Genomic DNA, 27965 nt, shown 5'->3' with positions numbered 1-27965 from the left:
ACCCCCTTCTCATCCTCCTTGCCACTCCTTACTTTAGTACTTGCTGAAGAGGTTTTTTTATGAGGCATTTCCTTCTCTTCAGTGTTTTTTTCTTTCTCTTTAGCCTCATTCCATCATGTCACCTCTTCTTACACAAATCTCTCCACGATCTGATTTCACCAAAATATATCATAATGTTCTGCGCAACCCTCCTTTTCTCCAAGGAGTAACTATCTTATTTCCCCATCTCTGATTACTTTCCTCCATCTGTTGGTTTTGCCCCCTTTTGACTCTAGGTCGTTTTTCCACCCTACTTTTAGTCACATTGTCATAGCTTAACCTCTTCTACCTTTTTCTCCCCTTAGGTGTCTTTAACCACTTTCCCTTTCCCTTGCTTCCTTGCTTCTCCCCCTCTATTTCTTCGCGTTGCCAGTTCCAGTTGTTTCATTTCTCTTTTCCTGCTTTACTCCTGGTTTTATTATTCATAGCTGTAACTTGTTTCATCAGGTTTAAGCTCATTAAGCACTGACCCCCATTGCCTCCTGAACCTCCTGGTTAGCACACATAACATAAAACTAAGCAGTCCTCTCTTCTTTTGATGTGTCTGCTTCACTCTTAAAATCATACACCCACCTCCCATGAACCTTATCACATCAGCTTACAGCAACTGTATCTCTGCTCTAACCTCTCCCAGCATTCCCGTTTGCTCTTGATATGGCCTTTTCTATCCAACTTTGTCCTCTCCTGCTCAGGTACACCTCTGCTCCCAATCTCTCTTTCTCCTTACTTCTCCCATTTTCTGTCGCTCTTCGTGTCTTTCCTGTCCCCTCCTTATCTCACTAGCGTGTATGTGTGTGTCTCCTCTTGTCCCTGTTCCCTCCCTGCCTTCCTACTGTCCACCAGGTACGTTTGCTGTACTGCTCCCAGGAGGAGGCTGAGCTGGTTTTCCGAGCTGCCTGGGCTGCTGGTCAGGCTGGGGCCTCACATATGTGGTTTGCTGTGGGGCCAGCACTCTCAGGTTTGGGCATGGAGAGTCTGCCCCGGGCTCTGTTTGCTGTGCGGCCGCAAGGCTGGAGGGACGAACCTCGCCGAAGGATTGCTCGAGGTGTGTCTGTGCTGACTCATGGGGCAGTGGCAATGCGTAAGGACTACGGAACCACGGGTGGGCCAAACTTTGTCACCAACTGCATGACAGATGCCAATCAAACCGAGAGACTGCGGGGCAGGATGAGGTGAGAGGGAGATATTGAGAAAAACGACAACTCAAAGGGAGAATGTGAAAAGGGAAGGAAAGCAATACGTTGTGGGCTAAGGACAAGGCAGCTGGGAGGCTCCAGGCAAAATATGTGAAATAGGAAGAAAAAGAAATAGATACAGGTTAAGTGATGTTCTGTGTCAAAATTTGGTTCAACATCAGAATAAGATGAAAAAAATGTGGATGGGATTGGTAGATTTAGTTTCAAAGAGCAGGCACAAAGGGAATATCTGAATTTGGAGCTGGCTATCATCCATGCAAAATAGTGGTTGTTGGTGCATCTATTTGTGAGGTGGCGGAATCACCCCAGCATCTGTTGCAAGCGGACCATGTGTTATTTATATTAATGAGCAGACTTTAATTCATTTCTCATAGGCTGGTCAAATACACAGAAGCACACTCTAACAGGTACAGTAGCTCAAGTGGTTCTAGTTATTATATCATATCACTTTTAGATAGGTATTCTTGCTCCACATTTAGTCCACATACTGTAACTTTAAGTTTGGTCAGTGTAAAAATAGGTTTGTAATTACCCATATTTTTTGTAAATTTGCAAATGTAACAATTAAAGAGAACTAATTCATGGGTTCTTCTTTCTTCATTTTTAAACGATATCAAAAATAGAGCAGGAAGGTGGGTTGTTTTTTTTTGTTTTTTTTTGCACTGCTACCTGCTGTTCACTGTTTGTAACTACAAGTTGCTGTTCATTTGAGGCTTCCTGTCATGTTACAAAAAAGCTTTCAGATTTTGTTTTGAAGCCAGAAAGATGACATAAGAAAGACAATTAGAAGGTCTGTCCTCTGTGATTATCAGACAAACTATAGCAGAAGTTGTTTCATTTCAAAGAGCCTGACAATTGTGTGCATCTGATCATTTGTCTGTAGATTTGATTAACAGGCGAGCCCTGACTGTCACCAGAGATGTGTTGTGATTTAGTTTCAAATGGGAAGATAAAAGGGAAGGCTTTTTGTTACCATCAAAACCAGCCTTATGATTTCAAATTTATGCTTATCTTACCATAAATATAATTAGATAATTTACCAATTGTATGTTGTCTGTTACGTAATTACTATCTGCCTCCTTTTGTCTCTGACATGCAGGTATTTCAGCAACATCACCCTTGGTGGTCGAGACTATTCCTTCAATAGTGATGGTTACCTGGCCAACCCCTTCCTGGATGTAATTTCTTGGACACCTGGACGTGGATGGGAAGATGTAAGGACATGACATTAATTAATCATCCACTTGGTGTCTCACTTTAGTAAAAAAATGTATGTCATTTCTGCTGAATCACATGATATCATATAAATGAAAATCACTTAGTTATAGTTTACATAAACTGTTTAAATCTTGAGGTTCATGAGGGCTGCAATTCTGCCCTCTGTGAACAAATGAAAGAACAAAGGTGCTTAGAAACTGAACAGGGAAGATATTTTTTGCTGATGTTAACAATTTCTATCTGTGAATAGATGTGTGCTGCATTGCTATCTGTAATAACAACATAAACCTGATAGTCAGGATAGGAAGGGTCACATGGGTTTGGGTTTGGGCTTTAGTGATAATGTAAAATTCACTATGGTGCATTATGAATGTCCATCTTCAAAAATGTAATGATGTGCTGCTTTTTACATAATTTAAAATCAAATATCTTGGGTTTCGGTAGTCTGAGAAAACATGAAATGTGTCCAGCAGCAGGAGCTCTCTGAATTGTGATGGATCAACTAATCAATTTTAAGTATTCATTACAAGATTGAAGGATAGGTTCACTTCTTCTCAACTCTGATTTCATTCATTATATTCGGGCCCATATGTTGCTTGAAACATGCTTTTTTTGTATGATGTTTCCTCCTGGACAATGATCGACAAAATCTTCAGTGCTTAGGCAAAAGCCTTCAGCCAAGTCTAATATGAGACTTTGGCAGTCAGAATTAGCCAACTCAAATTGGTTTGTTCTAAAATAACTTCTCTTCAGTTTAAAACCACCTATTTGTGTTTACCTGGGCAGTGTTTCCTCCCTGAGATGCAACAGACTTAAAACAACACACAAAAAAAGACTACACTGTGGTTTGGAAGAAACCCAGTTCATTCAACTGAGACTGTCACATTAGTTTAGCCTGAATTTTGTGTTGTTTTTCTCCACAGAATGAGGACTTCGGATTTTGTCCCCCATCTATTTTATATTTAACTAGCAAGAGATCACTTGATGGGCAGTAATCAATAATAACAATCGTTAGCTGCAACAATGCAGACAGCCATTCGCTTCTATTCAAACATCTTGTTCTCAGTCACTTTGTAAAAAGCAACATTCTGGTGTTGTTTTGATCAATAGTTGCCGATCCTTTCTAATTTGTTGCCCGTGTTCCCTGATCTTTGTTGTTATGCGAAGTGCAGATATATACAATGATGGAGATTTCTGTATCTGTCATGCATATTGTATAAATCTGTGGTTTCTTAAGAAATCCTAAAATTGAAGCGTTGTCACCTGGAGATGTTTACCCTTTAATATGTTGGGATTTTACCCCTGTCCTTCCACAAGACCCACAGCACTCTCACAACATCCAACTCCACAGCTGCATATTATCACAAATACCGCACAAATACAAATACTGATGCTTACACATAAACATGAATAAACACACTAGTGGTGCTCAGTCTCCTGCTGGTTTTAACAGCCTGCCAGAGTCCAGTCTCAGTGTGTCGTAACATGCTGTCTCCTGCCATATCCCTCAAATCCCTTTCAATTAGAAGCTCCTGCGCTGATCCTTCGACTCTGTGCAAACCCATGGTACGAAACCCACCCACACACAAACACACACAAAAACACGCGCTGAGCTCCCACACAGACATTTGCGTGCATGTGTGACCAAATGAGGGCGCATACTGTATGCTTACAACATTCTTCCATAAACTCTATTGTGTGTGCGTGCACACACACACACGCACGCACACACACACAGGATAAGATGCCTGTATCTGCCTATTATGCACATCCATGCTGTTGGCCCTCCCTGAATATTTAATGTTCTCTTTACAATGAATGCACCATCACCTAAAGCCTGGGAGCACCCAACCTAGCTTTCTGTTACACTGCAGACTATACTGAAGGTTGTCTGGCATAAGATTGGCTTGTTTTGTCTACGAAGGAAGGACGCATATGTTTTGGGTTCCAAGCTAATAAAAATTTAAGGCTAGTATCAGCTGCTAAAAGCATTAAGCATTTCATATTACATCACCTCCAAGTTCTCTAATATTTACTCCAACATAGAATACATTCCATGCCTTAAATATTTCAGCATTTTGAAAACTGGGAAATGGTATTCTATAGCTGTTCTTTTTCTAACGTTTTCTTGTGAGTTTTTCTTGGTATTTATTTGATAGAAAGTGGAGTGTTGTCCTGCTCCTGAAAGCTCTATCTGTTTCCTGTCTCTGTTCCCTGAGTGTGTTTTGATTGAATGTCTTTTGCAGAGCTGCGGTCGAAGTGCAGTCGAAATACTGTCATTGTTGCCACCTCCTCCCCCTCTCTCTGGCAACCCTTTATTACACAGACAGACAAACTGCGGGAAGCTGCCAAACTTTACTTTACTCTACTGCCCTGCTTAACCACTCACATCCTTATGTCTTTTATATAGGTGCATGTGTGCTTATTCTGTTTTCTTGTATTTATGTGTATGAGTTTACAGTATGCATGCACACTTTCCTTTGTGTGTATTGCTTCTTGGCATGACACTCAGACATGACTTTTATCGGGTGATTGTGCCAAGATGTGACAAGCATGCTGCAAGAGGAAGATTCACAGAAAGAAAAGAAAATAGAGACTGTGCAGTGAATCTTCCTGGGTGTGGTCCCGCCTTGTGCTGTTTTCAAAAATCTGAATATCCCAGACACCAGCAATAAACACATCCAGAGTGCATATAAACAATGATAAGAGAAGGGGAACACAGCCATAGGGATGTTTGACAGACATTTTCGGGTCAATAGTGGACACAAAACATTTTGGCCTTACAGCATTATTAAAAAACACATTTTATAAATCAATAATAACGACAGTTTTATCATCTGTAAACATTTTTAAAAAATCCACTTTACCAGAGCTTGACACATAAAATTCTTATAATAATCCAGTCAAATAGGTTTCTAACTTCCAGGCTATTCAGTGACCTAAATGTAAAAGATCTCTGCCACTAGAATTCCCTCATTAAAGTTATTGCTTGTTGTGCCACAGAAATCTGTGAAGTACAGTACTTTCTTCCATCCTACTCAGAGTATGTAAGTTATTATTTTCTTCATTACTTCTTTTGAGATTAAAGTAAGTGGCTAGAACAAACATTTATGGATATACACTGTAGCCCAACAATACAATAAGTACTGCCTTTGCACATGCACAGATTTGTCAGGTAATTACTCCCATCCCACATATATGAATATTTAGGGTTTGGTGTTCTAAAATAGAGTAAGTGAGCAGAATAGCCTGTATAATACATGTACAATATAATCAAAACTGGTTCTAAGGGCCTGCAATAAAAACTAGCTTTTTGAAGCTTATAATATTCAGGATTATGGAGACCATCGGTAAGTGTTCATTCATCTCTGTATTCATTTTGTGGCCAGAGTTTTTACCGTCGCTTCTTTGGATTGTTTTATATTTTCCAATTTATTTTTCTCCATGCATATAATACAAGGTTAGACCAATTTGTGTAGTCTAATAAAAGGGATGGAAACAAACGAGTTTAATGAACATCCCTCCAAATGTTGGAACCGAAAAGGAAGATTATTCAGTAAGGATAGAAAAAGCAGAGCATTTATTGCAGGAATTGTGGTGGTTGCATTACACTATACAGATCCACTGAGTTTACTTCGTTTGTGACTGAGTACAAGCAAAAGGCTATACAGTAGGATTGTTTTTATTTAATAAATTCTTTACATTTTAAAGAGTGCTTAACGGGAGCACAGTGGGGCAATGGCTAGCACTGTGGCCACACAACAAGAGGGTCCTTGGTTCAAACTCAATGGTTGATTTGCACCTATCTCCCTGGTGTTCAAAGTCCAAAGATACACAGCTTGGATTAAGTAATGACTCTAAATTGCCTGTAGGTGTGACTGTGAGCCTGAATAATTGTCTGTCTCTATGTGTGACCCTCCAATAGATTGGTGAACTGTCCATTTCAGGTCGAACAGTCTCTCATCCAATGACTGGTGGGACTGGCGGAGGATAAAGTGATAAATATATTGGATGGATGGGAACCGTGCTAAATTCACAACTATTTTTAAATGAAGTTAGAGAGGATAAAATGCCGTTCTGATTTTACTGATTAGCTCCCTTTTTATTTTTCGAACATTTATACAGATGTTTATATTTTATGTGAAAATATCTGATTACAAGTGGCTGTAAGCATTAGCAAATTAACTATAAAACACTGTAATAAAAGCTTTCATATTAAACATTATATTTTGTGGTAGGTTTCGCAACACCATCTACATATAGTATGTGCCTCCTGTGATAGAAATTTTCCCTCTTCCTTGGTCAAATGTTACTAGATCTTGGAAGAATTGAAGACAGAATTCAACGTGATGAACCATCTTGGTTTAATACATGCTGGCATGGGGAAGAACACATGGATGTTGGTCTCTTCTGACTTGTATCTCTCAAACCCCTTCTATTTATACCCAAACCTAAGAAAGGAACCACCTTTACAAAACATGAATGAAGAAACCAGATGCACGTAGTTTGCAGTCATCATTCTTATCCCTCTTTAGGTTATCTGTCAATGTCAGTTGTGAAGCAATAAAACCCTTTTATTGCACCTTCTTGTAGATCTTGTGACCCCAGGACCCACTATCTACTTCATTGATTTCGGCCTTATAACAACAAAGTGACTACGGTGATCTAAAGCAGTCCTCTAAACATGACGCACCCTGTGACCTTTTGTCCTCTTTGTGACCTCTTCAATAAGCCCATCTTGGTTACCTGTTTGCTAATTATCTAACCATATGCCTAATTTTAATATTAGTTAGCTCTCTAATCCGATATAATGGGTCATTCGCAGAGTGTCCCTGTAAGTAAAGCTTAGGGGAAACACAAACGTGTTATTTTATTACCTGTTCAGTGTTGAATCTGCAAATAGAGTAATACTATTTTCTCCACGTTTGATAACTAATAATAGAATTTTTTTCTTGGCTCTTAACTAGCGGGAATGTGCCATTTCTTTGCCAAAAAGCTAGCGTAGCTAAAAAATCTGTTCCCACTTCTGTGGAATCAGTTGTCCCAGTCAGACAAACCTGTATAATTAGCATACCCTGCAGTTCCGAGACATATGTGGGATTATAAAAACATAACATAACAACAAGATTCATGCTGGACAACGAGTAAGAAACTACTGTGCCTCTTTACGAGGAAGAATGCCAAATTCTAGTTTAATTTACAGAGAGCATATATGCTTCCTGAAACGTCTTGTTGCAGCGCTACAATAACACGTTGTAAAAGCGTATATGACATGTTACTATATAAAGTAATTAATTTATCAGACTTGCCTACTACGCTTCCTCTCACAGATGCTTTCAAATCTGAGTACATCTATTCTCCTTAACAGTTTTAATGATATGTACTATTAGTTCTTAAGAACTTGGCAACAGCAGTAACACAACTGAAAATTCTTTCTCCATTGTGAAAATCCTAGGCCCTTTGATTTAATATCATTTAATCCTGTCACAAACAAAACATATAACCGCACTAAATCTGTAGGAAGAATCCCTAGTCCCCCTACAACATCACAAGTATAACTTGTAGGTATTTTTTAAATAAATAAACTAAGAACATCTATTTACCCCTGGGAAAAAAGGTATGCGTGGGTTGACCTGCTGTATTCAGAACACTTGTACAAATGATCAGGTTTGAGTATCCATTCAAAACACCAACACAAAAAAAAGTTATAGTAAGTTTGTCCATTCATGTACTTCATTCATGATGTTTCTTTCACCTGTTCCCTCAGGTAGGCTGGTGGGAGAATGGTGTGCTGAGGCTTCGGTACCCAGCCTGGTCGCGTTATGGACCATTTCTTAAACCACCTGATGATGCCCAGCATCTACGGGTCGTCACCCTGGAGGAACGGCCATTTGTCATCGTGGAGCTGGCAGACCCTTCTTCTGGGACCTGTATCCGTGACTCAGTGCCCTGCAGACGACCCCTTAATGCCAGGTTTGAATCCTTTTGGTCAAAGATGCCAAATTATTGAAAAATCATTTTAAATATCTTTTATATATCTATATCATATCTATACATATGAAAAGTTTAATTGTTCCCTGTATTAACATTGAAAGTTACAGACAAATTTCCACAACTGGTTTTGAAAATACTAGAGAAGAAACAAGAATAGCATCCTTACCATTTTATTTACCAGCATGAATTGAGTTCCTAAGCTATCATGATGCCATCCAATTGAGGTGACATCAATCACCTATCAAAACTGTGGTCTCTTCACTCCCTGACTATAATCAATAACAGACTGCTCTCCAGAGGATCAGTGGAATGACTCAGGGGGTTTGGAATCAGATATGTCCACGATGGAGCTTTATGGTTCAGCAGCCACTGAAGGGATGACAGCGCCGATCCTACACTGGTCGATCAAACCTGTCACCAAAACCTTAACCACAATATTCCTTTTTCTCCTGCTTTGCCCATTTTCGTATCTTTTTCTTTTCTTTTCTTTTCTTTTCTTTTCTTTTCTTTTCTTTTCTTTTCTTTTCTTTTCTTTTCTTTTCTTTTCTTTTCTTTTCTTTTCTTTTCTTTCACAATACATCCATGTTCGAGAAATGCACCTTTACATGAATCAGGGGCTACTTTTTTGTTCCTTGTTTGACACTTTTACTTAAGCTCATTTTGTCTCTACTGTAACTCTTTCACAGTGCCATCCACGAGGGTGTGGTTCCCATGAAGCAATGTTGTAAAGGCTTCTGCATTGATATTCTCAAGAGATTGGCCAAGATTGTTGGCTTCACGTATGACCTTTACTTAGTGACCAACGGGAAACATGGGAAGAAAATTGATGGGGTTTGGAATGGCATGATTGGAGAGGCAAGTATTTGTTTGTTTGTGTGTAAGTGGCTGCTTGCCTGTGGTTCTGCCTGTCTGCCTTTGTGAGCAATGTGTTCTCAACATTGGTCCCATGTCACTAGCATATTTGTGAAAGCTGTGTCTGTGTGTGGGTTTATATTTGTTTCTTTGCAAATGTTGTGTTATAGTTTCAGTCAACAAGCTACCTAGTAGCATTTCCTCAGCCTGAGCTCTTGCGTCCTATGACCATTTAAACGTTATGTGTCACATCAATCGCCATGAGAGTTATAGGCACTTAACCACTGCCAGAAATACGACAGCTGTCATTTATTACACACACATGCACACACAGATGTGTAGACACAAACATACTTTGTAATAGAAGGTAAAAAACAATGTGTTATGAGCAGTTATAAAAATTAGATGGACAAGCATATTGCTAATGCACACTCACCTGAAAACAAATCCCTGCAGTTGATTTGTCTGCAGAGACACATCCTTCTGAAAACAAATACATAGAACCACAAAGACACACATGGATTGTTACACACCTCCCTATTAAGAATAGACACAAAAAAACAAAAAACAAAACACAAGCACACAAACAGACACACATGCAAACATGCTCGTACACATACTGAGACTGATACTGGGGCTGCTGTTTCATTGACTTGCTTCGCTGTGTCTACCGTATGTTCATTCCACAGGGAACTTGCCAAACCCTAGTTGTCACAGGTTCCAAAACAGTTTCACTGCTTTCTCCCACTCGGCCATTTATAACTTGAGTCAGGGCCAAAGCTGTCTGTCGAATCTATTTTCACATGCAAAAAGCCAAGTAAATTTTGTTTTCTCAAATTAATGTCTGTCTTTTGATCAAATGTTCCAAAGCCTGCCATTCTTTGATCAGGTAATCCAGAGACTTGGCAAAGTTGAGGGGAAGGTGCTTTGCTTTTCGCTTCGCTTCATTTTTCTGCTGATTTGCTCTGAAGCGTGGATGTGCCATGTCTAATGTAGATTAACATTTCACTTGTACAGTCAGCCGACGCAGCAGTTTTTAGGTTTTTTTCTAGATGATGGCAGAGAGAAGATGGGCCTTGACTCATTTTGTATGCTAAAGAGATGCTCAAGAGACACGTGTTCAGTGTTTGTACCAGATTGAAGCACTGTCCTTTCTCATGGAAGCACATCTTGGGGCATACAAAAGGTCACAGTACAGAAATCACACCATCTCACCTGGAATTGAACCTTTGCGGGGTGTAAAAAATTTGGTTAGACTTTATAATTGCTACAGAATTCATCAAAATTAACCTTCCATTCCACTGCTGGTTCTTGTCCCCTTCAGGTAGTATACAAGAGAGCGGACATGGCAATTGGCTCCTTGACTATCAATGAGGAAAGGTCAGAGGTTGTTGATTTCTCTGTCCCTTTTGTGGAAACGGGGATCAGTGTCATGGTTTCCCGTAGCAACGGAACTGTATCACCCTCCGCTTTCTTAGGTAAGAGGCTCTTTTTATGGAAATCATCTAGCTCATGTACAGAATCCAGTCTAATTCCTAAGTGTTGAGTTTGCATAAAATGCCTCACTCTTTGGCTGCTGGTCCTCAACATCTAGATTAGCGGTTACTTTTTTTAGCTGCTCGTATCTTCCCAACTTATAGTTTCACTCCGTCAGCAGACTCAAGGCTCCAGTGGGAAAGCAGTGTTATTGGCCTATAGATTGCACTGAGATGACTGTGAAAAGGAGAAACTGAGTTTATGGACTTCTAGAGAACATGATGTCTCCAATGGTTTCTATTTTCAGTGCATCCAACAGTATATAATATGGATTATGCATGAGTTCATGTAACTTTCTACTGTTGATAAGAATGCTACTACTGTTAATAATAATACAAATGTTATACTGCATTACCTTTTTATAAATGGGATGTAAATCTTTTCTCCTTTGTTTCTTTCCAAAGAGCCATACAGTCCAGCCGTGTGGGTGATGATGTTCGTTATGTGCCTGACCGTGGTGGCTGTGACTGTCTTCATTTTTGAGTTCTTCAGCCCTGTGGGCTACAATCGCAGTCTCCAGAATGGCAAGAGTAAGTCATGTGTCTAAGCTGCCTTTGGTTTCCCTATTTAATAGATGGGTCTGTGTGCACTTCACCACTCTCATCACATAGATTAAATGAACACCGAACACACTCCTGACAGGTGGTTAAAAAAATGAATTTAATATGCTAATTGTTTTCCTTCTGTTGAGTCTGTTTTGTTTAATGCTTTCTGTCTTCTGTCACATTGAAATCATCTGATGGACATTTTGACTGCTACTCTGAATCTTTAACTGTGTGTGTGTGAGTGTGTGTGTGAGTGTGGCAAAGAGAAAATTATACCTACTGTATGCTGAACTAAGTCCAAGTATTCTCGATACTGAAGCAGCCGTTTATTATTCAACAGCATACTTTGTACCCCTGTGATATTCAGTATGCCTGATACCTCAGTCCAATACCCAGCTTGACTCGCCCCTTTTACTGCATGATTGCTGTGCTCTACATAATTTTCCCTCACTGTCATCCTCCAATATATCCCCCTCATTCACTCTCAGCTCTCTTCTCTCTTGCTCTTTTGCTCTTGTATAAAAGCAGCAGTGTTTGTGCCCTTTGAATAGTGATTTGCACCATGTGGTTTAAAAATTTGTAATATCACGTAGCTGAATTGAAATCTTCCATCCTCAAAACATATAGTTACATCCTTGTGAGCTTTGATGTCAGAAAGCTTGCAATATCCTATAGCTCATATGTAATATGCAATAGCTTGCTTGAAATACTTTCCCACAAAGCCATTTAATGAACCATTCATGGAACTTTAATGTACATTGGTTGCTTCATCTGTAGTTATATGCTAGGGAATACAATGTTGTGCCAAGTACTTGTGGGATTGCTATCTAAAATTTTTTTTACAAGTGCTCATTAGACTTATTTATTTCTCTGTCTCTTTCTCCCTCATCATTCTGGGCAGAAGCTGGAGGATCTACTTTCACTATAGGAAAGTCTGTATGGCTTTTGTGGGCCATTGTATTCAACAACTCTGTGCCAGTGGAGAACCCCAGAGGAACCACCAGCAAGATTATGGTGCTGATCTGGGCTTTCTTTGCTGTCATCTTTCTGGCCTCCTACACTGCTAACCTGGCTGCTTTCATGATCCAGGAAGAGTATATTGACACAGTGTCGGGGCTCTCGGACAAGAAGGTACTTCACTCCTTGAATACCAATTAAGTAGCTAGAGTAAGTAGAAGGAGAATTAAAGTCTTAGAGTGAGCCAAATCCCGTGCATTTGAATGTTAAATTGATTAAAGCACAGGAATTCAGAAATGAATACAATCTCATTTTACATGACTCAATTACCACAGTTCTCAAGTTCTTAAAAGACAGTTCTAAATACTACTTTACAATTTGACTGTGCATGGAGTGTTGTAAGTTAGTCTAGAAAGTGGACAGAAATAGGTCAGACAGATTGGTGCACAGTCTGGTGTGTCTGATGGCCCTTCCTTCTCCCTCTCTCACCTCCCTTTGCTTCACTAGTTTCAGCATCCCGAGGAGCAGTACCCACCTCTGAAGTTTGGCACAGTGCCCAATGGGAGCACAGAAAAAAACATCCGCTCCAACTACCCAGACATGCACCAGTACATGGGCAAATACAACCAGAGAGGAGTAGAGGATGCCATACTCAACCTCAAGACTGGGTTGGTCTGCCACAGCATAAGCTTTCTCATTCCCTCACATTTACACGTTATTGCAGTTGTTTGGCTTTATGCATTTCTTGCTTTGCCTTCTTGTTTATTAAATTAAGGAAGATTGTTCAAACTTCCTCAGGCAAATAGAAAAACTACATTGTTTTATTGTCATAAAGGGGCCTGGTGGATCAGTGGTAGAGCATTGAGCCCAGATAAAGTGGGAGAGTTGCAGCAGGAAGGGCATTTGGCGTAAAAACTCATGCAACTCATATAAAAAACTATTTTGCACAGATCGCAGATTTAAAATAAAAGATTTTAACGGATGAAATTTACATTTTGTCCTACTGCGACATATATTGTATGTGGTAATCTGTCTTAGCAGCCATTATGTGAATTTGCCCAAAATAAAGTGAAATGATTATGATTGATTATGTGATTATTTAAATAACAGTGTGAAATGTGCTTTGCTACTGAAATGTAATATTCTCTAAAGAAACCAATCCTTAATATAGACATTTACAGTTCTACAATGTAAAGTATAAAGATTAATTGATAGATCATAATTTAGTTAAAATTACTTTATTGTTTTTTATCTGCAAATGCAAACATAAAAACCAAACATAGCCATCTTTAAAAGGTACTAGATTCATCAAATCTTTGACAGCAAACAATAAAGTGGCACCAAAAGCTTCATTTGTTAGCTGTTTCTTTTTATCGTCATTGTTTTTCTAATAGTGGTGCCTAGGTAATTTTAAAATTTCTGCTTCTTTTATCTTTGTTTAAAAGCTGAGATTTCCTTCTTGACCTTAGAAACAGGAGTCGATAATAATTTGTTGTTGTTGCTGGCGGAGCCTGTCATTCTTTGTTATATGTTTTCAATGTTCTCCATTTTGCACAGGCCATCACGCATCATGACATTCTTTTTTACTGAGACTAACATTTCACATTTTTTGTCACGCTTCCCGCTTATCTGCACAGATTCTCTCACCTTTAGTCTTTGTCTACACCTTTACTGCCAAATCCACCTGCCCACACAGGACCAGCAGCATTTCCCTGTTTATTTTCCAGTAGGATCTCCATCATCTATCATATGCTATATAATCCTACTTTATTTTATCCTAAGCCTCTGTCACAGTTTCCCCCTCTTCTTTGCCTTGACACCACAATTATATCTCAATGTTAACATGCACCAAAAATGAGAAACTTCGGCTTTTCCCCTGTTGTATTTTATTTTATCTTTACTACTTACCTTTCTCTTCCTCTCCCTCTGCATCTGTCCTCTTATCTTACCATTTCTCTCCTTTCGTTTTGTCTTTTTTGGTCCATTCTTTCCCCTGCCAGTGTGCTTCCTTGGCGTGTCTGTATTTAAACTTTATAATCCTCATCACTCTATGGCTCTATCCCATGTCTTTTCCCCCTGAAGTGTGTAAATCTCCCCCCTCTCTCTCTCTCCCTGTCACTCTGTTCTTTGCACTGTATAAATCTGCATCGTCTTCCCCTCCACCTCCTCTACTACCTTACTGCTCTTTCTTACTCATACATCTTTTCATGATCTCTGTCTTATTTTATTCTCCTTGTGTTTTCACTCTTTCCACCACTACTGCTTTACCCTTCCTCCCTTTTCTTGTTGTGATTTAACTTTTCATGTCCTGTCTATCATTCTGTGCACTTGTCGGGCGTATATTTTTGCACCCCAATTCTCTTCCCAGGTACATTCTAGAAATCCACCTTTATATCGCCTCCTCTCTCTTAGTCAGTCTCTCCATCCATCTGCTCCCTCACTGCCATTAAATGATGAATGAATTCTCCCTTGATCCCTTTACAGAAAACTGGATGCTTTTATTTATGATGCTGCAGTATTGAACTATATGGCCAGGAAGGACGAAGGTTGTAAGGTGAGGACTAACCCACAGAGGCACTTTTGTTTACACATACTGAAATCGACATATATGTTTGCCTCTTGTTCACTTTTTTAAAAAATGTCTGTATATTGTCCTTTTCCAAGGTGATGACCATAGGCTCGGGGAAGGTTTTTGCCACCACAGGCTACGGTATCGCCCTGCACAAAAACTCACGCTGGAAACGTCCTCTTGACCTGGCCTTGCTGCAGCTGGTGGGAGATGGTGAGAATTATATGGGAAGGGGGAGGTAGAGAGGAAATTAATTAGGACAATAACAAGGAAAATCAAAGGTTATGGCTAAAATGACAAAACTGAGTAATGAGTGACATTATAACACAAAGGTTGGGGGTGAATGAAGACACAGGGGGTAGATAAATGAGAAGATGTTGAGAAGTGGATTGGGCTAGTATGAGATGTGGAAAGAGTGATGGCTATAAGGGGTTTTAATTGTGATTGCGGGAATATTTCTGTGTAGAAGAGTAATGGTGGTGCTCTAAAGAGGTTTGTAGGTCTCTTCACTGGCTACAAGAGAAGTGTAGAAATAAAAGTGAGCAAGAAGAACAATATTTGTTCATTTCAAGCATTACAGAAATGACTCAATTCTTTTGGTAAAAGTGAACATGTCCTTATCCATTTTCATTCCTCTGAATCTCTCTGACTTTCAGTCATTTCCCCTTTTACCTTCTCCAGCTGGTAAAAGAAAAAAAAAGTATTTACTTGTGTGAGTCAGTATTGTAAAAAAAAAATGTTCATCACAACTTGTGCAGTGACAGATTTGCACTCACTACAGATTAGCTGAGACTGACACAGAGAGGGAGGAAGAAAAACATAACTTAAGAGAAACACCTGAAAATACCCTTAATATGAGATGTGGTAAAGGTGCGCAGTGAAGCAAATAGAGTTATAAAAAAACTGCTTGCATTATTGACTGATTGATAGCTATGGGAACATTGGTATGCATTTTTGTCAGATACACACACTAGGATTATTCCATGGGAGGACAGTTCGGACAGTGAGAATTGTAGTACACAAATTTTTAATTGTCATGTTACACAGTTCACCATGGGAATTTATTGTGTCAATTGGATGCTGCTTGTTTGGGTTTTCCTCATGTTTTAAATCAGCTTTGCTTATGGTATAGCGTGTTTCTGGCAAGCAGATGCTTAGGCTGATTACACACTGCTAATGCTAATTTGGTGCTAAGATCTATTAAATAAGACTGGCATCTACCATTGAAAAGCTGGACCTTGAAAGGTGTGTGTGTGTGTGTGTGTGTGTGTGTGTGTGTGTGTGTGTGTGTGTGTGTGTGTGTGTGTGTGTGTGTGTGTGTGTGTGTGTGTGTGTGTGTGTGTATGTATGTGTGTGTTTGCCCAGACAGCCTTGGCATGCCATGTCTGTTCTTTCTTTTAGTTCTTTGTACATGCCCTTGTCTTTGTGTCTCTGTGTAGAAACAGCCCTAAACATTACATGTGTATGATGCATGGCTGTAGTTACACAGTGGTGTTGAATGCTGAAGGTTCTATTTGTAGTCAGACAATAATGGAGTTGATTACTAAGGAAGAGGAGGATTAGTTTGTTTAGATTTGGGGTACGGGGGGTTGGGGGGTAATTATATTCAGTGTGCCCTCAAATGCTGCATCTTAACCTTGCAGCTCCAGGACTCTGCATCATACATTGTGCTGCCCTAAATCGTGTCACAGCCTTACATCATTATTGTACCATGCTGTGTTGAGTCATATAATTTTACAACTGCATTAGAGGATAGAGGGGCACTATTGTTCTCTCTGTTGCAGCCTCTGGTGATTCATACCACAAATTTAGGAGATGGTCCATTGATCTCACTACAGGTTGTTTCCTGATAAAGGCAAAGGTGCTGAGTAGCAAGATTTCCTTTTTGCTCTTATCTGATCCACTTCTATTTTTTGCATAGTATTGTGATTTTGATTCCAAGAATATATTATTCATTGAGTAGATATTAAAAAAATGTGAGAAACTAGGTTTGCAGCTCCTGGCTGGCCCAGTGGTTCTTCAGAAATCTTGCAATGAATACAGAGAGGTTTGTCATGTTGTGATAAAAACAGGGGATTGTACAGGTCATGGTTTACTGCTCAACGACTGTGGAGCCCTGTGCCTGTGGACATGCCTGGCATAATGCCACATCTGGCACACTGCAAAATCCACACAGAGAGTTTCTCATTTACCTAAGCACATGTGCATGCAACCACACATACACACACACACAAAAACACAAATACAGTTTTCTTTATTAAATATTAAATGTCTTTCTGGTGCGAGCCAACTCTTCATTTGCAGTATGCCAGCTCTAACTGACCTGACCTGCCAGAATCAACAGAAGTGGAGTGTGGATTTGACACACCTGTCAGATTTGGCAGACCTGAGCTGGCTGCGACAGAGAGGTAGAGGCAACTGCCATCACAAAGGTCTAAGGAAGGGAAGAAACAGGCAGTGTGAGAAGAAAGTCAGGTTGTAAAAGAGGGAGAGCAAACGCATAGATGAATCACTGTAAGTCAAATTGCCAGAAAAGCAAGGATATGAGCCTTACAAATTAGAAAACTTATAAAAGGTACAAATGGGACATTTGAAGTGGAAGACAGACATGAGGCAACCTATTTATCTGTTCCTTTACTAAGACATTTGCTGGGTTCACATCAGGTTCCTGTTTGGACACACAGCTGCTACTTAAGTTCAATGATGCAAATAAATCCTCTTGAATGGGGGCTATACACTGAAGTTAAAAACAGACCGCTATGTCTTAAAATGTATTTGTTTACAAGAGAATCTGAGACTTACCTGAGTCTGCCAGTGGGCTGCAATAGCACTGTATCCATCTGTTGCTGTATCTAGAGGCCATGGCTGATTTTGCTAATGATGTTCTACAGGAGACACATTAGCCAGATCACACAGATGAGTGAGTCGGCTTCATCTAAGCTACACCAGCACAGATTATGATTGCACACGTTTTTGCAGCGCAGTGTAGTGTTGGGTATGGATACCTTGCGTTAGCTGTTTGAGTGGAAATATTTCAGACTAAAATGCGTTAAATCTCAAACCTTAGACCTGGTTATTGCAGTTCTGCGCACTGCCATTGCTATTAGCGTAATAGAAAGCTCTTATTATTTCTGTTACACAAAAAACCCTTTTAATTCCACCATGAGTGATATGCTGCACCTTCAGACTGTCTATCCACTGCTGTAGTTGCCACAGACACAACTTGATTCCGCGGCTCATAAAGAAAAGGCAGAGTTTGGTGGGTAAGTTAACAGATGGTAATCTTAGAACCCTAGGGCTTACCTACCTTGATGGAGATTTTGACCATCCCTCCAGCACAATTAAAAGATTATGATCTTAGTCTTCCTCTTTCTCCTCACATTTTTTCCTCTTTTCCTCTCATCCAAGCTGAGGAGTGTTCATGCTGTTTGTCATAATGACACAATCTCAGCCTCTCCTCTTCTTTCTCTGCTTTTCTTGTTCCAGCTTCATCTAACTCTTTCTCTGTCTGTCTGTCTCTTTCATTTCCCTTGATGCATTTGTGGATGGAGAAAGGATGACACTCCCTTTCTCTTTTTATAAAACATTCTTCCCGAGTCTCTCATTACCTGTCTCCATCTCTTCCATGTTTGTTCAACCGATCCAACCATTCCACTGTGACTCCTGGTCTCCCCTTGTCCTCTTATCCCCATTTATTCTGGGCTACAATGTTGAGATTAGGTTGTCTGTGTCATTTTACTTCTCAGTGCTACTTCATTGTTTTGGACTCTCTCTTTCTGTGTCTTGCTTTCCTACTTTGTTTCTCTGGACCCATCGTTGTTTTTTGTGTAACTGACCTCTGACCTTGAGGAGTCACCTTGAATAATGGGCAAACAACAAGTACAATTATAGAACGATTCTTTACTTCTTATTAGCTACATCCTTGAAAAAACCCCAAGGCTCATTGCCATTATTCTTCTGTCTTATGTGATTCCTTCTTATATCTTAACCTTCTTGTGTACATAGAAATCTTACTCCTTTCTTTTCTTTACCTCTGCTTTTAGCTCTTTTTAACTGCCAACCTCTTCTCATTCCCACTTCCCTCCCTCATCCTTGCCCACTCTACTCTACCTTATTTCAGATGAGATTGAAATGCTGGAGCGCCTCTGGCTGTCAGGTATCTGCCATAATGACAAAATTGAGGTGATGAGCAGTAAACTGGATATTGACAACATGGCTGGGGTCTTCTACATGCTCCTGGTGGCTATGGGCCTCAGTCTGCTTGTGTTTGCCTGGGAGCACTTAGTCTACTGGAAACTGCGCCACTGCATGGCCACCAGTTCAGGCAAATTGGACTTTCTCCTGGCAATCAGCAGGGTAAGTGTTTTTATCTGCATGTGCTTGTCTGTACGTGATTTGGCACCTCTAGATTTTAATGCTACATTTCAATGCTACAATATTTAAACTTTCACCCTTTTAGAGCATTCAGTTTAGCACTAAAACCACACTACAACAAAACAGGGAAACATGTTTGGAATCTAAATTTTGAGCATACACTGTAGTCGTATGTGTGCACGTGTAAGCATGCATTTTCCTGTCTGTGTGTTCCTGCCTGTGTGCACTCTTTTGTTTTTTCAAGTGTCAGGTCTAGGGTCAGTTCAATTCCACTCAGTCAGTTAGGAAGATTAATTGAAATTCCGTTCCGCATACACTCTGGATATCCTGTTGTTTTGACAGTGACCTTGACAGAAGCAACCCACACTGTTTGAGCGTGATTGTTTTAGCTCTGCCGATAATTTATCCTTTTCCACTACTGTGATTGCTATTTATGCATTTATGTATGCACTTCATTAACCAAACAATACACAACTGTACTATAAATAGTAACGGGTGTTTATCTCAAAAAAGCAATGCTGCAGTTTTTAACTTGTTTGTATTGCTGTTTTATGATTTCCATACTCACGCAATGCCATTGTTCTCTCTCCTTCTTTTTCATTTGTCATGTACTTTATATGTAATACAGTGTCATTTGTGCATAATTTGTGGATGACATTGCCATCTCTACACATCTCAATTGTTACATTTTTGCAAATTCAATCGTACATCAATATACCCAGTAATGTTTATGCTATACTATTTATACTGCATTTCATGTTACTTCATTGACTTTGCGTTCCTTGTTTTTTTTAGGGCATGTATAGCTGCTGTAGTTTTGAGGATGAAACTGCGCCAGGTGGAGCAAAATCTTTGCCTACTCATCACCACACTGCGATGGTCACAGTCCCATCCCAGCCACATGTTGTCTCAACGTCTATGACCAACCCAGCCATTGCCATGGCGCAACAGCAGCAACCACCGCAACAGCAGCAACCACAGCCCGTTTATAAAACACCTCTACCGGGCTCTCCTCCCACCGTGGTGCATTCTGGGACAGCACTGGGTCCCTCTAACACCCCCATTGCTGGTGCACCTCTCCCTTGTTCCACCTTCTTGCCGCGGCCAGATCGTAGATTGGCAGTGGTAGATCGATGGAGGCTGCCCAAATCTGCTACAGCCACCAACCCAATGGCTGTAAGGGGGGCCATCACTGACATGGGACCCTTTGCTCAAAAAGTCCCAACAAACTGGGCTGCTGGAGGGGGTGGGGGTCTTGATGGTTATAAAAGATACTATGGTCCCATTGACCCTGAGGGACTGGGGCCCTGCATGGAGCAGCAGGCAGGTTCCCAGACCCCCAAGACTATGTCCAGGGGCCACCCCCAGCCCCCTCCAGCCAGTGTGGCCTTCTACTCTGAGAAGGGCATGGACCACGGGGTGGGGAAGAGGGTGGTGGGAGGTGGCAGTGGAGGTCAGGGGAAAGGGGCCGGTAAACCTCTGGGTACTCCCAGACTGCCACCTAAGAGTCAGGCCCCTCTGCCTCCTACACCTCCACTGCCACATCCCTCTCCCCCTCTCCCCTCATCCATCTGGAGGAAACGCAGGCCCAAGAAGCCCAAAGAGCCTGGAGGGCCACTGTATGAGAACATTTTGCCCCTGGGGCGAAGGGGAGGACAACGCGATGGAGTGAGAGAGGGTGGAGGAAGGAGGGCACGCCCCCTTTCTCCCCCGCTCTCACTTCCTTTGCCAGTACCCCTTAGCCCCTCTTATACGCCTCCTTCTCCCTCTGCATCCTTGCAGTATACATCCTCGTCCTCTTCATCAACCACCTCATCCACATCCACGTCCTCATCTGCCTCATCTTCACGTTCGTCTTCTCCCACCTACTCGTACAGCTCCTCCAGGAGTACACGAGACAGGACTGGAGGCATAGATGAAGAGGATGATGATGATGATGAGGAGCTGACGGAAGAGTCAAGCCTCCTCCTTGGCAGGGGGAGGGAGAGGGAGCGTTCAATCATCCGACCTCGTTCCCTCAGCCATGGCCGCCTGCCACCACCCATACCTCCCAGGAAACCTCGCACATCCTGGGGTGACAGAGAAAGGGAACGAGAAAGGGAGAGAGGGGGGAGCCAACTGTCTCAGCTCCAAGAGTGGTGGGCAAGCTGGAGTGAGAGAGAGAGAGGTGGAGCAGGTGGAGATACTGAGAGGCAAAAAAGGGAGAAGAAAAGGAGAAAAGAGAAGGAGAAAGAGAAGAAGAAAAAGAAAAAGAACAAAAAGAGGAAAAAGAGGGAAGAAAGGGAAAGAGAGAGAGAGAGAGAAAGGAAACGGCGAAAGGTTAAAAAGAAGAAGAAGAAGGCACTGAAAACAAAGAAGAGGAAGAAATCAACTGGTGGTAAACACTCTGAGCCAGACGAGGGAGATGTAGAGCCAGACAGAGAAGGAGAAGCAGAAGGAGAGAGGGAAGGAGGAATGCAAGACTACTCTTCATTCTCTGCACAGTATCGGAGCACATTTGGGGAGAAAGGGCGAGATTCATGGGAAGGAGATAGGGAGAGAGGCAGAAGAGAAGGAGGAGATGAGGGAAATGACAGAGAAGAGGAGGATAGCAGCAGAAGCAGAGAGAGACATCCCAAATCTTCCCACTCTCATTCCAGACACCGAACCCCCAGTAAACGCTATCCTAATCTCAACAAACTTCCTGCATCTGTCAAATTTTGGGTGAATGGAAGAGGACATGACTCCAATACTCCTCCAGCATCTCTCCACCCGCTTCTTCCATCATCCAAGAGGCGAAGAAGTGGGGGCACGGACAGAGAAGATAGTGGTAGAGTTGGAGAGCTGCGTCCTTTATTAATGCATTATGAAAAAGAGAAAGCACAGACAAGAGAAGGGCTATCCTTCCATGAGTGGGATTCTGACGATGACGAGGGTGATGATAATAGGGAAGAAGAAGAGAGGGGGAGAGTGAGGGAGCGAGATGAGAGGGGAAGGAGAGCAGGTAGGGAGGCAGTGTCAGAGTCAGAGAGAGACAGGGCCAGGGCAGAGGACAGTTACTCAGATGAGGGCTCATCAGGGGAGTTTGGCCGCTTTGAACGGTACTGGGAGGGTGGTGCAGGGGGAAGCAGCACTGGAATAGGAGGCATAGGAGGAGGAGGCTGGTTCTTTGGAACCTACCCTTCCAGAGAGAAAGGAGGCAGTGTGAACAGTCGGGATGATGCCTTTCTTGGAACTCGAGCAGAGGGATGGATTGGCACTGATTTCTGGGGTTCAGGGCAGGGTGTAGGTTGGGGATCAGGGGGAGGAAGTGGAGGGCTTGGTTCACAGTGCCCTCTACCCCCTGCAGGTTTCCCTCCCCCTAGAAGATATTGGTCTATGGACAAGATCCCTGTGAAGGGAGAAAAAAAATGGAAGAGTGGAGGAGGGAGGAGCAAGGGGAGAGCTAGGCATAGAGGAGAAGAAGGATGGTCCACCATGTGTTCCTGTAGCCTTTACCCCCAACCCCATCCTTACCCACATCCCCACAGCCGCTCACGCACTTCCCACTCAAAGAGAGGAGCAGCAGCGCTTTCCCATAGCCAGGAAGAGCTTCTCCCCCACTGCCACAGCTTCAGTGGGGGCTCTTGCCCCAAGCCTCTGCCTCCTAAACCAGATTCCAGTCAGGCCAAATCTGGCAGCCAATCTAACCTCAGCCTCACACAACCCACAGACCATCCACCGCAGCCTTCACCATCACCACCACAGCAGCAGTCCATGTCTCCCACATCGCTCACGATGCCTATTGCAGCTCCGCCATCCTCATCTTCTGTCTCACCACCAGCAGGGGTAGGGATGGCAGGCCAGGGCCAGGCTCAGACTTCGGCCAGTGCCAAACTTCAGTATCAGAGACTGCGCTCTGTGCCACAGCCACGAAGGTTCTACTCCCCCCACCTGCCACTTAAAGCCAAGAGCCTGTGTTCACGCAGAGGGTCAGCCCACTTCTCTAGCCTGGAAAGTGAGGTATGACAGGGGGAGAGGAGAGAGGGAGACGTGGGAGTGAGCACCACTACTGCTGAGAACCATGATGCCATGGCAGCTGGAGTCAGGGATGACACCAGGGATATGGCTGCCTTGGTGACCAGTCAATTAGCAACCATCACTGAGGGAACTAATATGAACAGTAATTCTTTTGCTAATACAACTTTGTGTGAGAACCACACAACTGCCACCCGCTCCATCGTACGCGTTCTAGTGAGGGCGACAGTGAGACGCCACACCAGGGTGAGCTACATCCGTTTGGATGGTTCCCATGATGATGAGAGTGATAGTGAGGCTGCATCAATGGGGGCAGCACCCCCAGAACTTCTCCTCCGCTCAGAATTGAGCTTTGTGATGTCATCTTCGGTTCTCCTACCCTCCCCAAGTCACAACTATGGATAGGAATAGTCACCAACCTGTGAGTAATGATGTCATATTTGTACACACGCACGCTCAAGCACACACACACACACACACACACACACACACACACACAAACACACACACAGATATATGCTGAAAACGTCTCCCTCCCTCTGGCTTTTGAGAACACACCTTGGCGGAATGTGTATAGACTTATCCTCTCCCAAAAGATTCCAGTGTTTGTCAGTAGACTCTGGCTACTTGTCCACGTTGGCTGTAGGCTTTTGAACTGGATTAGTGGACTGTGTCTTGGTATTGGAGAGACTGCCCCCTCTTCTTCCCTTTTGTAAATCAGTTGATATGAAAAGCAATGCAGTCACCTCTCTCATACACTGTCTGCCTGACCATCTTTCACTGGGCAGTGAGGACAGTGCTATTTGTTTGCCCTTTGACCTCATAACAACATCAAACCCATCTAGCTCTTACCTGAGACCATCTACACGATGTCATGTTTTACTAGAAATCCTTTTAACCAATCAGATTGAACAGGAACCACTACTCGTCCTTCCTGTTGGAGCTCATCGTGTCTAGTTCAATCAGAACTCAAACACACTTGAGTATAAAAGTATTTGAACAAAAAACTGAACTTTAAAAAGAGAAACAACAATAAGAAAAAAGACATGTAGCAGATTTTCTTTTATGTCTGTCTTTTCTTTTTTTCTTACTCAGACTTTTCTCCAAATCCCCTCTTTTTTATTCTATCAGTATTCTTCTCTCACTGTGTTAGTGTTTTGATAAAGAGGAGGCTGGATGTGGCTAGTGTTGGAAGTGGGAATGTTTTAGTAGCAGTGCCAAATTTGGTTTTCAAGTTTGTTTTTTCATAGATAATGCTCCATCTTTTTTTTCCACGTGTGAACAACACATAATTCACCATCATGAAAGTGGATCAAGAAGATGATTGGTGCAATATCTGTAATTGGCACTAGATGGCTGCATAATATTTAAATAAGCTTTGGAGATAATTGTGCAAGAGGCTTCTGGTGAATTTAATAATAGTAGCTACAGTGCATGATACAGAGAAAAAGGATGCACAGCTATGAACTTTATTACTTTTATTAAAGTGGCCAGTCAGGATTTATTCAGAGAAAGTAAGGGAAATTGAAACCACCTCTCTTAGGATATTATTGTATTTCACTGGTATATTGTACCATATCAGAATTTGTAAATGATGGATTATATGAAGCACAATTCCTCATTGTATTTTTCAGACATGTGTGCCATGCATTACATTGTACTGCACAACCTACCGCTAACATATTTTGCTTACATGTGCAAAAATACTCATTTGATGTTGACTCGTGTTGCTGCTGTTATGGAAAATAAAATTCACTGTTATTAAGGTTTAAATAACAAAGTACCACAGACACTGCGAAAATGACCTTGTGCTTTGATTATTTCTTTTTGTCAAATAAGACTGAATGATATACTGTGGATGTTTTAAGTTCAAGTTTGAGTTGCATATACAATCGCTGGGACATCACTAAATTCAGTCAGTAATAACTCGTGTTATCACAATTATCAGATGACTGTTTGACTTTGAGCAATATCCCTACCTTTAATGTGACATGGCACATCTGTTTTCATCGGAGACAATTTAATTGTTTTTCCTCTATTTTAGATTAGATCATTTGTTTCGGAGTCAGATGTTCCACACCTTCAATGATTTTCTTATTGGTTGGATAGGTTTCATCTAATGTGGTCCGAAGGGATTGTAATAAATGAGACCACAGCACCAGGCTCTGGCTGACCAATATATATACAAAATGCTATGTGTTCAAGAGAAAATACTGAACTGTAGCATCGTACTTCCTGTGTACAAAAAGCCATCTACTGTGTAAACTGTGCCAGTGTTGCCAACAGTGCATACACTCCCCATTTTCATAGATTCGACATGTCCACCTCATTTCTCACACTAAGACCAGCCACAGCCCAGCTCTTCTTCTATTGTAGTTGAATGTAGCTTTGACATGATGTAGCAAAAGAACACCTACTTTTAGACTTTGTAGCTTTTTGGATGATGTTGATAATGGTAAGAAGGAGGGGGGGTTGACCTGCTATGTGAGGGGCCGTGTGTTGTGTTTGTGCATGTCGTCACAGATCAAAGGGTTAGTCGACCTTCTCAGTTAACATTTTAACTCCTTATCCTTTTCAATGAGGGCAGGCTATACCTTTTATCTGCACATATTTTGTTTTTTCTAAGTCTGTGTGGGGCGAGTTTTGAATAAGCTGTCTTTGTTTTTAGAGAAATGCTTTTAACATTCTCTATCCTTTGGAAAGCCCCAGAATCATTGCATGTTTAGCTGAATGAAATCTCAAAGATTTTTGGTGAGAGGGTTGTGTAGTTTACTTGTAGCAAATGCTTAGGATCACTCTTCAGTGAGGTAGAAAGCTTGCGCTACTCTGCATCCCAACAATGGAAACCACGGCAACAGTTCGACTGCTTCCTGTGTACTAGGGCACAGTCATTTTCAACTAATCAACAGGGCTTAAACCTGCTATGTCATTGAGTAATATTGATTTCTATTGAGGCGCTAATACTTAAGTCTGTGACTGCATGAACAGAAGTGACTTTTAAAACCCTCTGGTTTATTTTGTTCTATTTATTTTATTTTATGCTGACAAAAAAAGAATATATTAAAATATACTATGTTTTTGAGAATGTACCATGTTATACTGTGATTTAAATGAGATATTTTATTGTATTCAATTATCATTTGAATTCTATCATTTATCTATAAAGAAATATATATGTACAAATAAATATATACATATATATACATACAGGTATATATATTAGTTAAGTTTGGTATATTTGAAGGAAGTGTTAGATGAAATAGTTTTAAATGTTTTAGCTTTGTAGCGATTCTAAACACTGAAATCATTTTTGAATTTTGATTCCTTCTATATGACTGTGAAGACATTAGTGCCTGTGACAAAAAAGACAAGTAAAAGTCTAAACTCGCTATTCATCTGTATCTACTATAGCTATCAGTCTGTCACTCCTCTCGTACTACCTAACATTACTTTTTGACACTCGCTGCTTTTACACTTCAATGTGTTTGTCTCACATTCTGCTCTCTTTTGCTTTCTCCTGTGTTTCTCTGCAGTTTTTGTTCTCCTGTTTTATATTACCGAGCTTTGAACATTCTTCCCTTTTTAAGTTTGATTATATGGTGAACCATATCTCTTTGTTAACCCATCCATTGACATTTGCTTTTTGCCTTTGATCACTTTTTAAAAAATCTGCTCATTCCTCTGTCTGTCTCTCACTTAGCAAAAAACAGAGACCAGTAGATACTGTGTTCCTGCTCCTTTTGACTGATTGTTGATGATGATGATCAATTAATTGATTGGTGAATAATATATGAACAATGTTACTATAACTGATGTGACTGAAGTGTGTATCTGACGACCACGCCACTGTAGCAAGTCTGGGCTGTACCACACCACCAGCGAGCAAATGAGGCCACAGTTGCTATGGTGTTGCCATGGCATTTTCATGGCGTTGCCATGGTGTCCTCCGCACCGCCACCACCTGGTGCCTGCTGGGTAACATAGCATAATGTCCTTCACTTTTTCCAAAGCACTGGTCAAAGATGTGCTATGTGCTCCTCTGCTCCATCCTGACCTTAACCAGTAGGTGGCGGAATATTGAGAAGTTCACTTTGGAAGAGTGCTGAGGGGCAGCATGGTGATGATGTGTCTGCTGTCATTGCTGAGCTAGACTGGACTGGTCTGGGTTGACATGGTTGTGATGTGTGTTGATATTGTGTTGTTCACCTAATCTTTAAATAATCAGTTTGTGCCCTGCATGTTATCATAAAAAAAATTATCACTCACAGCCTGAAGTCTTTTTGTGTCTCTCTCATTACATTGGATTCCTAATATTGAATATGTGTGTTTTATGTTAGGGCGGGAATGAGTGTTGCATGTGTACTAAATGTGTAGAAGTTCATCATGATTGTGTGGTGCTCTCCTTCACCATTTTTATATTTTTTCCCTGCTATTTGTGCATACACACAATGCCCACATAACTCAGCAAGTGATTCCCCTCTTCCTCTAGCCTTCAATAAGCTGCAATCTGAAGCCTCAACATCCCACACAGACCCAAGCACATCCTTTTTAAAACACACACACTACTACTACTACTACTACTACTACTACTTATTATTATTATTATTATTTTTAAAATTAATTTATTATTATTATTATTATTATTATTATTATTATTATTATTATTATTATTAATAATAATAATAATAA

The 27965-nt window shown here is 41.2% G+C and overlaps 1 protein-coding gene across 1 annotated transcript in view; it reads left to right on the top strand.

Annotated features, from left to right (window-relative positions):
* The window catches only part of LOC137130411 (glutamate receptor ionotropic, NMDA 2D), a 49343-nt gene extending 21451 nt beyond the window's left edge, over window positions 1–27892 (top strand). Inside the window, exons 5-16 of the mRNA XM_067510535.1 lie at window positions 883–1211; window positions 2335–2449; window positions 8221–8426; window positions 9134–9302; window positions 10624–10777; window positions 11240–11365; window positions 12282–12511; window positions 12845–13005; window positions 14822–14891; window positions 15002–15119; window positions 19027–19262; window positions 20076–27892. Of these exons, the coding sequence (XP_067366636.1) occupies window positions 883–1211; window positions 2335–2449; window positions 8221–8426; window positions 9134–9302; window positions 10624–10777; window positions 11240–11365; window positions 12282–12511; window positions 12845–13005; window positions 14822–14891; window positions 15002–15119; window positions 19027–19262; window positions 20076–23267 (5106 nt within the window). The 3' untranslated portion in view covers window positions 23268–27892. The remainder of the gene's footprint in view (window positions 1–882; window positions 1212–2334; window positions 2450–8220; window positions 8427–9133; window positions 9303–10623; window positions 10778–11239; window positions 11366–12281; window positions 12512–12844; window positions 13006–14821; window positions 14892–15001; window positions 15120–19026; window positions 19263–20075) is intronic.
* The last annotated feature ends 73 nt before the right edge of the window (window positions 27893–27965 follow it).

Source organism: Channa argus, chromosome 7, assembly GCF_033026475.1.
Source record: "Channa argus isolate prfri chromosome 7, Channa argus male v1.0, whole genome shotgun sequence".
NCBI lineage: Eukaryota > Metazoa > Chordata > Actinopteri > Anabantiformes > Channidae > Channa > Channa argus.
This window is presented reverse-complemented; position numbering and strand designations above follow the sequence as displayed.